At 45.9% G+C, this 12480-nt stretch overlaps 1 protein-coding gene across 5 annotated transcripts in view; it reads left to right on the top strand.

Moving 5' to 3' along the window:
* The first annotated feature begins 1018 nt into the window (after positions 1-1018).
* elp1 (elongator acetyltransferase complex subunit 1) overlaps positions 1019-12480 on the top strand; it is a 78930-nt gene continuing 67468 nt past the window's right edge. For 3 of the 5 annotated variants that reach the window (XM_072517362.1, XM_072517363.1, XM_072517359.1), the window contains exons 1-7: positions 1024-1140; positions 1547-1734; positions 3172-3338; positions 4933-5085; positions 5905-5986; positions 9235-9315; positions 11100-11185. In XM_072517362.1, coding sequence (XP_072373463.1) covers positions 3189-3338; positions 4933-5085; positions 5905-5986; positions 9235-9315; positions 11100-11185 — 552 coding nt within the window. In that variant the 5' untranslated portion in view covers positions 1024-1140; positions 1547-1734; positions 3172-3188. Of the gene's footprint in view, positions 1145-1546; positions 1735-3171; positions 3339-4932; positions 5086-5904; positions 5987-9234; positions 9316-11099; positions 11186-12480 lie in introns of all 5 variants that reach the window. The other 2 variants (XM_072517361.1, XM_072517360.1) reach the window with 2 other exon arrangements.

Genomic DNA, 12480 nt, shown 5'->3' with positions numbered 1-12480 from the left:
TACAGTATTCCCAGTTATATTTACAGTCAGTATGGTACAGTATTCCCAGTTATATTTACAGTCAGTATGGTACAGTATTCCCAGTTATATTTACAGTCAGTATGGTACAGTATTCACAGTTATATTTACAGTCAGTATGATATAGTATTCACAGTTATATTTACAGTCAGTATGGTACAGTATGCCCAGTTATATTTACAGTCAGTATGGTAGAGTATTCCCAGTTAAAATTACAGTCAGTATGGTACAGTATTCCCAGTTATATTTACAGTCAGTATGGTACAGTATTCACAGTTATATTTACAGTCAGTATGATATAGTATTCACAGTTATATTTACAGTCAGTATGGTACAGTATTCACAGTTATATTTACAGTCAGTATGGTACAGTATTCCCAGTTATATTTACAGTCAGTATGGTATAGTATGCCTAGTTATATTTACAGTCAGTATGGTACAGTATTCCCAGTTATATTTACAGTCGGTATGGTACAGTATTCCCAGTTATATTTACAGTCAGTATGGTACAGTATTCACAGTTATATTTACAGTCAGTATGGTACAGTATTCACAGTTATATTTACAGTCAGTGTGATATAGTATTCACAGTTATATTTACAGTCAGTATGGTACAGTATTCCCAGTTATATTTACAGTCAGTATGGTACAGTATTCACAGTTATATTTACAGTCAGTATGGTACAGTATTCACAGTTATATTTACAGTCAGTATGGTACAGTATGCCCAGTTATATTTACAGTCAGTATGGTGATACAGTATTCGCAGTTATAATTACAGTCAGTATGGTGATACAGTATTCCCAGTTATATTTACAGTCAGTATGGTACAGTATTCACAGTTATATTTACAGTCAGTATGGTACAGTATTCACAGTTATATTTACAGTCAGTATGGTACAGTATTCACAGTTAATATTATAGCTGCTGCAGTTCTCGGCTGCAGTGACGCCCCCCGTGCTCCAGGTGGCGGATGTCGGGGAGGAGCGAGTTGTTGTTGGCGGGGTGAGAGGTCAGCCAGCTCCAGCATGGCCGCTGAAGGGGGGGCGAGGAGTCTGGGATTCGCTGCCGGAGTGAAGTGAGGAAATTCCCGGGATTCCAGTGGCTGGAGGAGGCCGCTCGGTGTGTGAGTGAGAGAACCCGGGGATCCCCTCCCCCAGGCAGGCCCACAGCCTCTGGGCGTGTGAGACTGCCCGTTATTTAATGTCTGTGTGGATGCTGTGGTGCGCAGAGACTGGTATTAACACCACCAGTGTCAGCACCATCCTCTGTCATAGAGTCCTGAATGCTGCACAGCACATAGATCCAGGCAGAGTCTGAGCCTGGGGGGGAGGCTTGGGGGTTGAGGGGAGGGGAGGCCTGGGGGTTGGGGGAGGGGTAGGGTGGGTGGGGGGTGAGGCCTGGGGGTTGGGGGAGGGGTGGGGGGTTGGGGGAGGGGTGGGTGAGGCCTGGGGGTGGGTGAAGGGAGAGGAAGGAGAGCCTTTCCAGATGGATTAAAATATAAAATGCATCCCTTCTTCCCTTGTAGTTCCTCAGCGCAACCTGTCCGGCACCTCTTTGGACTGCGAGAGGAAACTGGAGCAGCCGGAGGAGACCCACGCAGGCACGGGGAGAAAGTGCAGACTCCGCGCAGACAGTGACCCGAAGCCGGAATTGAACCCGGATCCCTGGAGCTGTCAGGCTGCAGCGCTGACCACTGTGCCACCCTGCCACAAGGTGACTTGCACTCCGGTTCAGTGGGTTATACTGAGATGGTCGAGAAGTCCAATGCGTGATCTGCATACTCTGCCACATGTGGGGCAGGGCGTGCTTGAAGGGTTGAATAGATGGGATGTGTTCGAAGCTTTGTGCACTCTCTTAGAAGCCTTGACTTCACGTCCGTCCATTACTGAAGGCGGCTTTCGATGTCTTTGGTGCTTTGGGATTTTTTGAGGACAAAGTGTTTCCATTGCCCTGCAAGTTTCCTGCTGCAACCTAATTCCAAACCTGTTGTGACCTAGTTCCAAGTATAGCAGTTGCTTCAGGTGTCTGGTGACATAGAAATGACATGACCTGCCCAGTAGAGCTGGTTTTGAGTGATTAGCGCCTTTATGTTGGCCAAGTTGGCTTGGGAGATACACTCTATTGAACCACCTTTCGTTCCACCATTACCGGTGATACTTCTCCAGTACTTTGATGTGCCTCTTGTTAGTTGTCGTGATATTCTGAAGCATGTAGCACTGAATTCACTGCTGCCAGTAAAACCACAACATTTTTTTCAACATTGAGATCCTGGACCTCAAATATTCTTTTCCTCAGTCAGCCAAAGGGTATATCACCTTGTGCAGCCTTCAGCTCTTGAGTACAGTAATTTGCTTCCAGCTTTCATTTCTGTCTCTCCTTGCACTAACTTTCTCTCTTTTCTCCCCCTCAGCCCCAGCTGACCCAGGTGGCTGTCTATTAGTGAGATTTGATCTGATAGTCGGGAGGTTGTATGACTAATGGATCCAATCCTGGCAACAGTTATCTCCACACGTGGAACAGGGAGGGATACAATCGTGCTAAATACCAGAGTGTACAAGCCCAGATTTTTTTTTGCATCACCTTTTTATTCCAGTGGTACCTGAGGTCAATTGCAGCAATCTAAATGATCTGAATTAACACAGACATCAAACTTGGGTGCTGCATCATGCTCGGGGAAGAAACACTTGTATTAATGCAGCACTTTACTTGACCTCAGAATATCCCAATGCACTTTATGAAATACTTTTTTGAAGTTCAGCAGCTGTTGTATGTAGGAAATGCGGCAATCAATTTGCTCGCAGCAAGCTCCCTCAAATAGCAATGGTATAATGACCGGACAATCTGCTTTATGTGAGGTTGTTTAAGGGGCAAATGTGGGTTCAGGGCATTGAAGTTCTATGTCAATGAGGGCTTTTACATATTAGCCCATTGGAAGTTTTGTTTTCCGTTTAATATTTTAACAATCATGGGAACTTGCAGCACAGATGAGGGCCATTCAGCCCATCAAGCCTGAGCTGGCTATTTGAAAGAACCGTTGTGCCTCATTCTGCACCCCTGCCTTTTGTCAGTGCTGTGTTCTGTGATTCTGTGAATTGTTTGTTAGATATACATTGTGGATCATGTCACTAATTTCGCTCTTGTTTTGAAAAGCCTTCTCTGCACCAGCCATGCGGAACCTGAAATTGCTGCACAGCCTGCACTGCAGCGGGTGGCAGGGTCTGGGCAAACCTCAGTGCCTGACTCTGCGTACGGATACGGGGACGCTGCTTGTGGGATCAGACCTAGGAGTCACAGAACTTGACCCGCACACTGAGCAGGTACGGACTTGTTTTAATATTCTTGGATTTTTATGCAACCTTTTAATATTGATTTGTCTAAGACACCATGTGTTGCAGAGTGATTACTGTCTCTCAGCTCTAGACCTCTCATCTATCGATACATTAATTTTACCGAATTAATGGTAACCCCTATCTATATTAAAATGAGCCCAAAGGTTAAAAATTAGCTTTAATGCCAATAATTGGTCAGATATATGAATGTTGGGAGATTGAAGTGCATTATTCCGTTTTAAGGCACATCACCTGGATAGTGGAATAAGGGCCAGTGTAATACTCATCATTTATGATATAGAAAAGAAAGACTCCTATTTTCACAGTGTCTTTTCACAACCACACAACACCCGAGAACTTTATAGCTGATGAAAAACTTTAGACGTATTGCCTACTGAAAAACTGTGACATCCAGTTTGTGTGCAGACAGCAGGAGTTCATTCTGCTCACTGTGCCACTCTTCGAAAGAGCGATCCAACTAGTCCCATTCCCCCTACTCCTTCCTCATAGCCCCTGCAGTCTTCAAGCCCCTTTACGTCTATTGAATTCCCTTTCGAAAATGACAATTGAAGAGAAATGTTTTCACTTGGAGGGTTGTCAATCTTTTGGAATTCTCTGCCCCAAAGAGCTGTTGAGTGGATTCAAAGCAGAGGTCCAGAGAATTTCTGGGTACGGAGTAAAGTAAGGGACACGGTGCCCGTGCAGGAAGGGGAAATTGAGGTGGAAAATCGGCATGATCTCAATGAATAGCGGAGCAGGCTCAAAGGGCCAAAAGGCCCATTTCTGCTTCTATTTCTTATGTTCTCATGTGGTCAGCATACGCTAGTCAGTGTGAGTCGACAATGGGTTTGAGGAAGAAGTAGTCTCTTACCCAGCATGTGGAGCAGCATGGGGAGTCCTTACCCAGCATGTGGAGCAGCATAGGGAGTCCTTACCCAGCATGTGGAGCAGCATAGGGAGTCCTTACCCAGCATGTGGAGCAGCATGGGGAGTCCTTACCCAGCATGTGGAGCAGCAGAAAACGGTCTCTACTTCCAGCATTGAATGCTTGCATGGCTTAGTCCCGGGGATAATTACGACATACAAAATAGGAGCAGGAGAAGGCCATTCGGCCCCTCGAGCCTGCTCCACCATTCAATAAGATCATGACTGACCTGTTTGTTGTGTTTCGAGTTCCGCTTTCCCAGCAACCCCCCCCCGATAACCTTTGACTCACTTGCCTAACAGGAATCTATCTACCTACGCCTTAAAAATATTCAGTGACCCCCGCCTCCACCGCCTTCTGAGGCAGAGTTCCAAAGTCCGAGAGAAAAACATTTTTTCTCATCTCTGTCCGAAAAGGGCGACTCCTAATTTTAGTGCTCCCTAGTTCTGAATGCTGAGTAAGTTTCAATGCTGCCAAGTTTTAGTTTACAGTATCCACAATGACTTGCAAATGACAGAAGGACTGTGTAATTTTCTAGTTTCACTGTACTGGCCTTTGGCTCTCGATAAGTGAATCATCTTATTCTAATACAGCCTTTAATAGACAAGCTTATTCAAGAAGACTTTGATTCAGGTTCTTTCCTTGCTCCCCTCCCAGGTACTCAGAAAGGTGTCCCTGGTGGAAGAAGCATTTCTCCCTGACGATGGCACAGGCTGTATAGTTGGCATTGAGGATCTGCCAGATCAGGAATCTGTTTGTGTCGCTACTGCATCTGGCGATGTTATACTTTATAATCTAAACTCAAAGCAGGTAAAATTTAGTTTGGTGGTCTTACTTTACTGGGGGAATTAATATTACCTGAAGAATTTGAAGGACAAGGGCAGTAGACACATGGCCAGTCAAAAATCCTGGAACTCTCTCCCGAACAGCACTGTGGGTGCACCTTCACTGGAGTGGCTCAAGAAGGCAGCTCATCACCACCTTCTCAAGGGCAATTAGGGATGGGCAATAAATGCTGGCCTAGCCACATCCTGGGAAAGAATGAAATCATATTTTCAGACATATCTTGATACTAGTCGGATGATGGGTTGCTTTTCTTAAAAATTGAAAGAATCCAGAAAGCTTAAAGAATGCAAAACAGCAACTTGCATTTATTTTTATTTTTTAATTTAGAGTACCCAATTCATTTTTTCCACTTAAGGGGCAATTTAGCATGGCCAATCCACCTACCCTGCACATCTTTGGTTTGTGGGGGCGAAACCCACGCAAACACAGGGTGAATGTGCAAACTCCACGCGGACAGTGACCCAGAGCTGGGATCGCATCTGGGACCTCGGCGCCGTCAGGCAGCAGTGCTAACCACTGCACCACCGTGCTGCCCTCACAACTTGCATGTATGTAGCAGCTTTGACATAGTAAAATATCCCAAGAAGCCCCATTAGCAAACAGAATTTGACACTGAACCACGTAACGCGATGATGGACAAGAGACCAAAAGATTGTCAAAGAGGCTGGTTTTAAGGAGGAGGGAGTAGGGTGGTAGCGGGGATCGTAAAAGAGAGCGAGGAAAGTACATAATGATATAGTGAACAGTGGACATGTTAAAAACTATTTCTGTTAATTTCTTTAGCTGGAATGTGTCGGCAGTGTCGACAGTGGGCTGACCGGAATGAGCTGGAGTCCAGACCAAGAGCTTGTTGTGCTCACCACAGGTATGTGTAAATCTGAAGGGGAATGGGGCTAAGTGAATAGCTTTTTTGGACATGGTGAAGATGCATGGGTGGCCCCATGTCTATACTATAAACACCTAAGAAAGCCACCTCGCTTTTCCCTCTCTGTAAGGATAGTCTAGTTTATTAAATGTCCAACCTGTATGTAGAGTCTCCCGTCCACCCCAGAACTTGTTGGTGGCTAGTACTGCACACCAAATTAAGTCATTGATGTTTACAACATGGTAACAGGCCCAGCTGGTCCATGCTGCCCAGTTTCTATCGCTAAGCTAGTCCCACTTGCCCGCATTTGGCCCATATCCCTCTATACCCACTCTGCCTATGCAACTGTCTAATTGCTTTTTAAAGGACAAAATTGTACCTGCCTCTGGCAGCCCGTTCCAGATGCTCACCACTCTCTGTGAAGAAATTTTCCCTCTGGTCTCTTTAGTATCTCTCCCCTCTCACCTTAAATCTATGCCTTCTAGTTCTAGTCTCCTTTACCTTTGGGGAAGGATGTTGACTATCTACCTTATCGATGCTCCTCATTATTTTGTAGACCTCTATAAGATCACCCCTAAGCCTCCTACGCTCCATGGAAAAAAGTCCCAGCCTCCTCTTATAACTCAGACTAGCAAGTCCTGGTAGCATTGTGCATGAATAATCCATTTGAAAAATTATTTCATGGGATTTTGGCATCACAGGCAAGGCCAGCATTTGTTGCCCATCCCTAATGGCCCTTGAACTGAGGGGCTTGCTCGGCCATTTCAAGGGGCAGTTAATAGCCAACCACATTGCTGTGGGTCTAGAGTCGCATATAGGCCAGGCAGGGTAAGGATGGCAGATTTCCTTCCCTGAAGGACATTAGTGAACCAGATGGGTCTTTACAACAATCAATGATTGTTTCAGGGTCACCATTACTGAGACCAGCTTTCAATTCCAGATTTATTAATTGAATTTAAATTCCACCAGCTGCCGTGGTGAGATTTGAACCCCTGTCCCATTAGCCTGGGCACCTCGATTACTGGTCCAGTGACATTACCATTGCGCCATTATTTGCCTATATTTAATTCCTTTATCTCAGTCTTAATGGACCAAGCTACAGTTTTTGCAATGAATGTGCTGTATCAATTTTTCCTTCAAAATTTCAAAGAGCAAACATGTGCCCTTGCTCCCTCATTAGGGCTACTCCAACTGACTGCCCATATGCAGCTTGACCCAGTTTCCTAAGCAACACAAAAACAACTTGTATTTCTATCACACCTAGAACCCAACAAAAAGTCCCAAGGTGCATCACCAGAACAATCAGCAAACAAATTTAACACCAGGTCACACATTAGGACAAATGACCATAGAAACAAGGAGCAGGTGGAGGCCATTCGGCCCTTCAAGCCTGCTCCGCATGGTCATGTGCTATATCTAACTCCTTGAAAACAGACAGACTTGGTCAAGATGTAGATTACAAGCAGCATCGAAAAGGCGGAGCGAAAGAGGCAGGGAAGTTTAGGGAGGGAATTCCAGAGCTTAGGGCCCAGACAGCTAAGGGTACAATCTCCAAAGGTGGGATAATTAAGATTGAGAATGTACAAGAGGCCAGAGTTGGAGGAATGCAGATACCTTGGAGGGTTGTAGGACTAAACGGGATGACAGAAATCGAGAGGAATTGAGGCAGCAAAGGGCCAATGCAAAAGGCTTGGTCCCACACCCATCACTCAGGGCGGGGGTCAATTTTATTATGTTAACTGATTTTTAACATGTATCAGCACTATGATAAGTTTTGTAACTGTAAGAATGTAGAGTGCCTCCGGCATTGTTTGCTCGTCCACACCAACCATTGCCCGATTATTTAGCTATGTGACCAACATGGATGTCGGGGAAAAAACAGAAATCGCCCAACTTTACCTCGATGGCCTGTCCCACAAGCAAGAGCTAAAATTACCGCACTTGTTAGTTCTGCATGTGACATTTCTTGCAGCTGTAACCATCTGATTTCACTGCTTTCTTACTCTTGCCTGCTTAACCCCTGTCTCTGCTTAGTGGTCAGTGGCCCCTTGACGCACTGCCGGGGGTCTGGAGCGGAGGCCTTGAGCACTTTTAACAGGTTCCCACAGTGCATCAAGAGCATCAGGAATTGAACCTTAACCTTCTCACCCCATGTCCCTCATCCACTCCCAATGCAAGAATATACACCGGTTGTTTTAAAAAGTATATACTTTTGCCTCTCTCGGGCCAGGAAAAAGGTTCAGCCAGGTTTCCGACCGACCCCCCCCCCCCCCCCCCCCCCCCCCCCCCCCCCAAGCCCCTCTCTGAAAATTGTGCGCATGTGTGAGAATGTTGGGCAGGGATAAAATTTTTCTTGGTTACAATTCCAGTTCAAAGTTGTTCATCGAATCCCTACAGTGCAGAAGGAGGCCATTCGGCCCATCGAGTCTGCACCAGCCCTTGGAAAGAGCACCCTACTTAGGACCCCGCCTCCACCCTATCCTCGCAACCCAGTAACCCCTCCGAACCTTTTGGACCCTAAGGGGCAATTTAGCATGGCCAATCCACCTTTCCTGCTGACCTTTGGAGTGTGGGAGGAAACCGGAGCACCCGGCGGAAACCCAAGCTGAACCCACGTTGAACAGCTTTTCAAGGTTCGCATCACTCACTTTGTGTATTAGAAGGGTTAGGCCCTAAAGGGGCACTGGAGAATTATACAGTCATCTTCCTGTATGAGGAAAGGAGGGGGGCAAAATTGTGAGAATAATTTTAATTGGCGCTTTGTTTTAAACCAAAATTTAATGGCAGATGCATCCTGATTGAAGCAAGGGTGGCAATCAATTATTTTTAACACACTTAAAAAGCTTTGCAGTTGAAAATTCTGGTGTATGCCGTATGAAATATTGGATTGGATTGGATTTGTTTATTGTCACATGTACCGAGGTACAGTGAAAAGTATTTTTCTGCGAGCAGCTCAACAGATCATTAAGTACATGAGAAGAAAAGGGAATAAAAGAAACTACATTATAGGGCAACACAATATATACTGTCTCGGAGCAAATAATGATCCCAGAGTGAAATACTTTCACGACAATGGTAGCAAGAGAACAAACACATCAAAGCAACTTTTAAAAATCTAGCTCAGCCGGTTCTATAGAAGCCGAAACTCAAGAAGGCACCTCTCTGCTCCGATGCAGCAAGGGAATTACTTTAACCGTCTTGTTTTGACAAAGCACTGATGCGAGGTTTGAAATTTATTGCCACTGTAGGGCAGGGGACCATCATAATGATGACCAAGGAATTTGATGCAGTTACAGAAGTCGGAATCCACCAGGATGACTTTGGCGAAGGTGAGTGCACTGCCTTGTTTCAAAGATAACTTTTAAGACCTGCCTTTCTAGTCTGTGGAACTCCCGGTCATGTGTAAGTACCTCTGCTAAGATTTAGTGAATAATTCCACACCTTTCTGTCAGAATAACACCAACTTACTTTTGAACTGTCTTGTTCGAAGAAGGTTTGCAACAACTTGTTCAGATTGGATTCTGCATCCTGTCAAAATCCTACTGTCTTTTGTAAAATAATTTCTTTTGGAGAGTCAGTGCAGACTCGATGGGGCGAATATCCTCCTGCTTTATAGGGATTCAATGATTTTACATCAGTGTTCTCCAATCACATTTATAAACAGCCATCATTTTCAGCAGGATGGTAAAAGGTCACCAGGCCAATATGAACCCACTCGCTTATCGATCTCCTTCCTCGTGCACCCACCTTTTTTGATCTTCCTCTTCCCCCCCCCCCCCCCCCCCCCCCCCCTCCCCCAGTTCCTTGTTGAGGCAAGGAGGAGACCCATAGCCAATTCAGGAAACGTGTGACCCCTTAAAAGTGATTGAGTGAGCTTGCAATCCATTGCCTATTTACCAGAATCCTGGATTCCTTCAGTCATGATTTCATTTTCCTACAAATGTTTCAAACCCTTTCTTGAGGAGTTTGCAAGGAGTCAGCCCTTGCCACCATCTCCGAGATGCCGTGCCTCAGGCTGTTCAGAGGAAGATAGAATCGGTGCACATCCAACTCCACAGATTCTATATGTTTTAAATAGACCTCCTCGGTTCCTAGAATTATAGAACTCCCACAGTGCAGAAGGAGGCCATTCGGCCCATCGAGCCTGCACTGACCGTCTGAAAGAGTACCCTACCTAGGCCCGCTCCCCAGCTTTATCTCCATAACCCCACCTAACCTGCACATTTGTGGACGCTACGGGGCAATTTAACATCGTCATTCCACCTAACCTGCACTTCTTTCGACTGTGGGTGGAAACCGGAGCACCCGGAGGAAACCCACGGAGACATGGGGAGAACGTACAAACTCCACACAGACAGTGACCCGAGGTCGTAATTGAACCCGGGTCCCTGGTGCTGTGAGGCAGCAGTGCTAACCACTGTGCCACCATGCTGCCCCAGTAGCCTCTTGGCGTTATGCAAAAACATTCTCTCCACCTGCTTGTTCCCAATGTCCTCAGTAACAGTAAAGACCTGAAGCAGATCCTCTGTCATCCTCTGCCACTACATTTAGATAGTTACATGGGTAAGGTGGGTATAGAGGGTTATGGGCCAAGTGCGGGCAACTGGGACTAGCTTAATGGTAAAAACTGGGCGGCATGGACTGGTTGGGCCGAAGGGCCTGTTTTCATGCTGTAAACTTCTATGATTCTATGATTCTAAAACCAAATCTAAGACACAGCGCGCATCTCCACAGTTTTTCTGGCAGGCAAGTGATGGACCGAATGCCCCCCTCCTGTGCTGTGTGATAGTTTAGTGGCACTAATGCCAGGAATCATCCTTGCTGCCCATTATTGTATGTTCTCTGCAGCCAAACTCGGAAGGGGTGGGGGAATCAACCCAGATTCGTGTGGTGTGCTTTGAGGCTCAACGGTCCACTCTGTGCCTTTACCCTCTGATGAGAAGGTGGTGCCTGGTGCAAAGGTGCTAAGAGAAAGAGGCAATCAATACCGCTGTGGTGAATGTAAACCGCCTCTTCACCTTCTTTGTATGGAAAAAAAATAAGAATGAAATGGCTTATTTGCGACCAGCTGATTTATCTATTATGTGCCTATCAATTATGTTTTTCCTTTCAGGAAAATTCATCACTGTCGGTTGGGGTAAGAAGGAGACGCAGTTCCATGGAACAGAGGGTAAACAAGCAGCTCGTTGTAAGCCAGTAGTGAGTGTTCGGCTGAACTCTTATATCCAGTTGTTCTGTCCCTGGTTCATGTTCAATGAAGTTAATTGCTGTGAACTCTTTATTTTATGGGGCAGGTGTTTGAACAAGTTTCGCTGAGTTATGGAACATAAATACCTTTTAAATTGTGACCTCACAGCTAAGCGAATACGTCAGGGCTACTGACATGGGGCTGGTTTAGCACACTGGGCTAAATCGCTGGTTTTTAAAGCAGACCAAGGCAGGCCAGCAGCACGGTTCAATTCCCGTACCAGCCTCCCCGAACAGGCGCCGGAATGTGGCGACTAGGGGCTTTTCACAGTAACTTCATTGAAGCCTACTTGTGACTAAGCGATTTTCATTTCATTTCATTTTCATTTTCACATGGCGTTGTGAATTAGCACAGAATATAGAATGCTTAAAGCACAGAATGAGGCCATCTGGCCGATTGAGTCCATACTAGCCGTCTTTAGCCAGTCCCACTCCCTGGCACCCTGCAAATCTTTTCTCTTAACGCACTAAGCCACAATTTGAAATGAAAATGAAAATCGCTTATTGTCACAAGTAGACTTCAAATGAAGTTACTGTGAAAAGCCCCTAGTCGCCACATTCCGGCACCTGTTCGGGGAGGCTGGTACAGGAATTGAACCGTGCTGCTGGCCTGCCTTGGTCTGCTTTCAAAGCCAGCGATTTAGCCCTGTGCTAAACCAGCCCCTGCCACCATGGCCCTCTCATGCAGTATATTCCTAACCAGTTGCTGTCTAATGTTCTTCCTCATGTTGCCTTTATGGGGGGAGGGGGGGGGAGGAGGGGCAAGCAGGAAAATGGAGTTAAGGTCAGGGTAAGATCAGCCATCATCTCATTGAATGGCAGAGCAGACCCGATGGGCCAAATGGCCTACTCCTGCTCCGAATTCGTACAATTTGATGTTCTTTTGCCATTCACCGTAACGCTATGTTCTTTGGTTCTGGACCCACCTAATAATGGGGACAGTTTCTATTTATTTTATCCAGAAACCTCATGGTTTTGAACACCGCTCTGTCTGAGCTCTCCAAGCTCTCTGCACTCCTCTAATTCTGGCCTCCTGATTATCCCTGATTTTAATTGTTCCACTGTTGTCTACCGTACCTTCCGTTGCCCAGTTCCGAAGCTCCGGAATTCCCATCCTAAACACCTCTGCTCCTCTTTCCTCCTTGATGATGCCCCTTCCCTATCTCTTTGACCAAGTTTTTGGCCAGCTGTCCTAATCTAACCGTATGTAGTTTGATGTCCAAACTTGCTTCATAATGCTCCTGTGA

Source organism: Scyliorhinus torazame, chromosome 9 (genome assembly GCF_047496885.1).
Source record: "Scyliorhinus torazame isolate Kashiwa2021f chromosome 9, sScyTor2.1, whole genome shotgun sequence".
NCBI lineage: Eukaryota > Metazoa > Chordata > Chondrichthyes > Carcharhiniformes > Scyliorhinidae > Scyliorhinus > Scyliorhinus torazame.
This window is presented reverse-complemented; position numbering and strand designations above follow the sequence as displayed.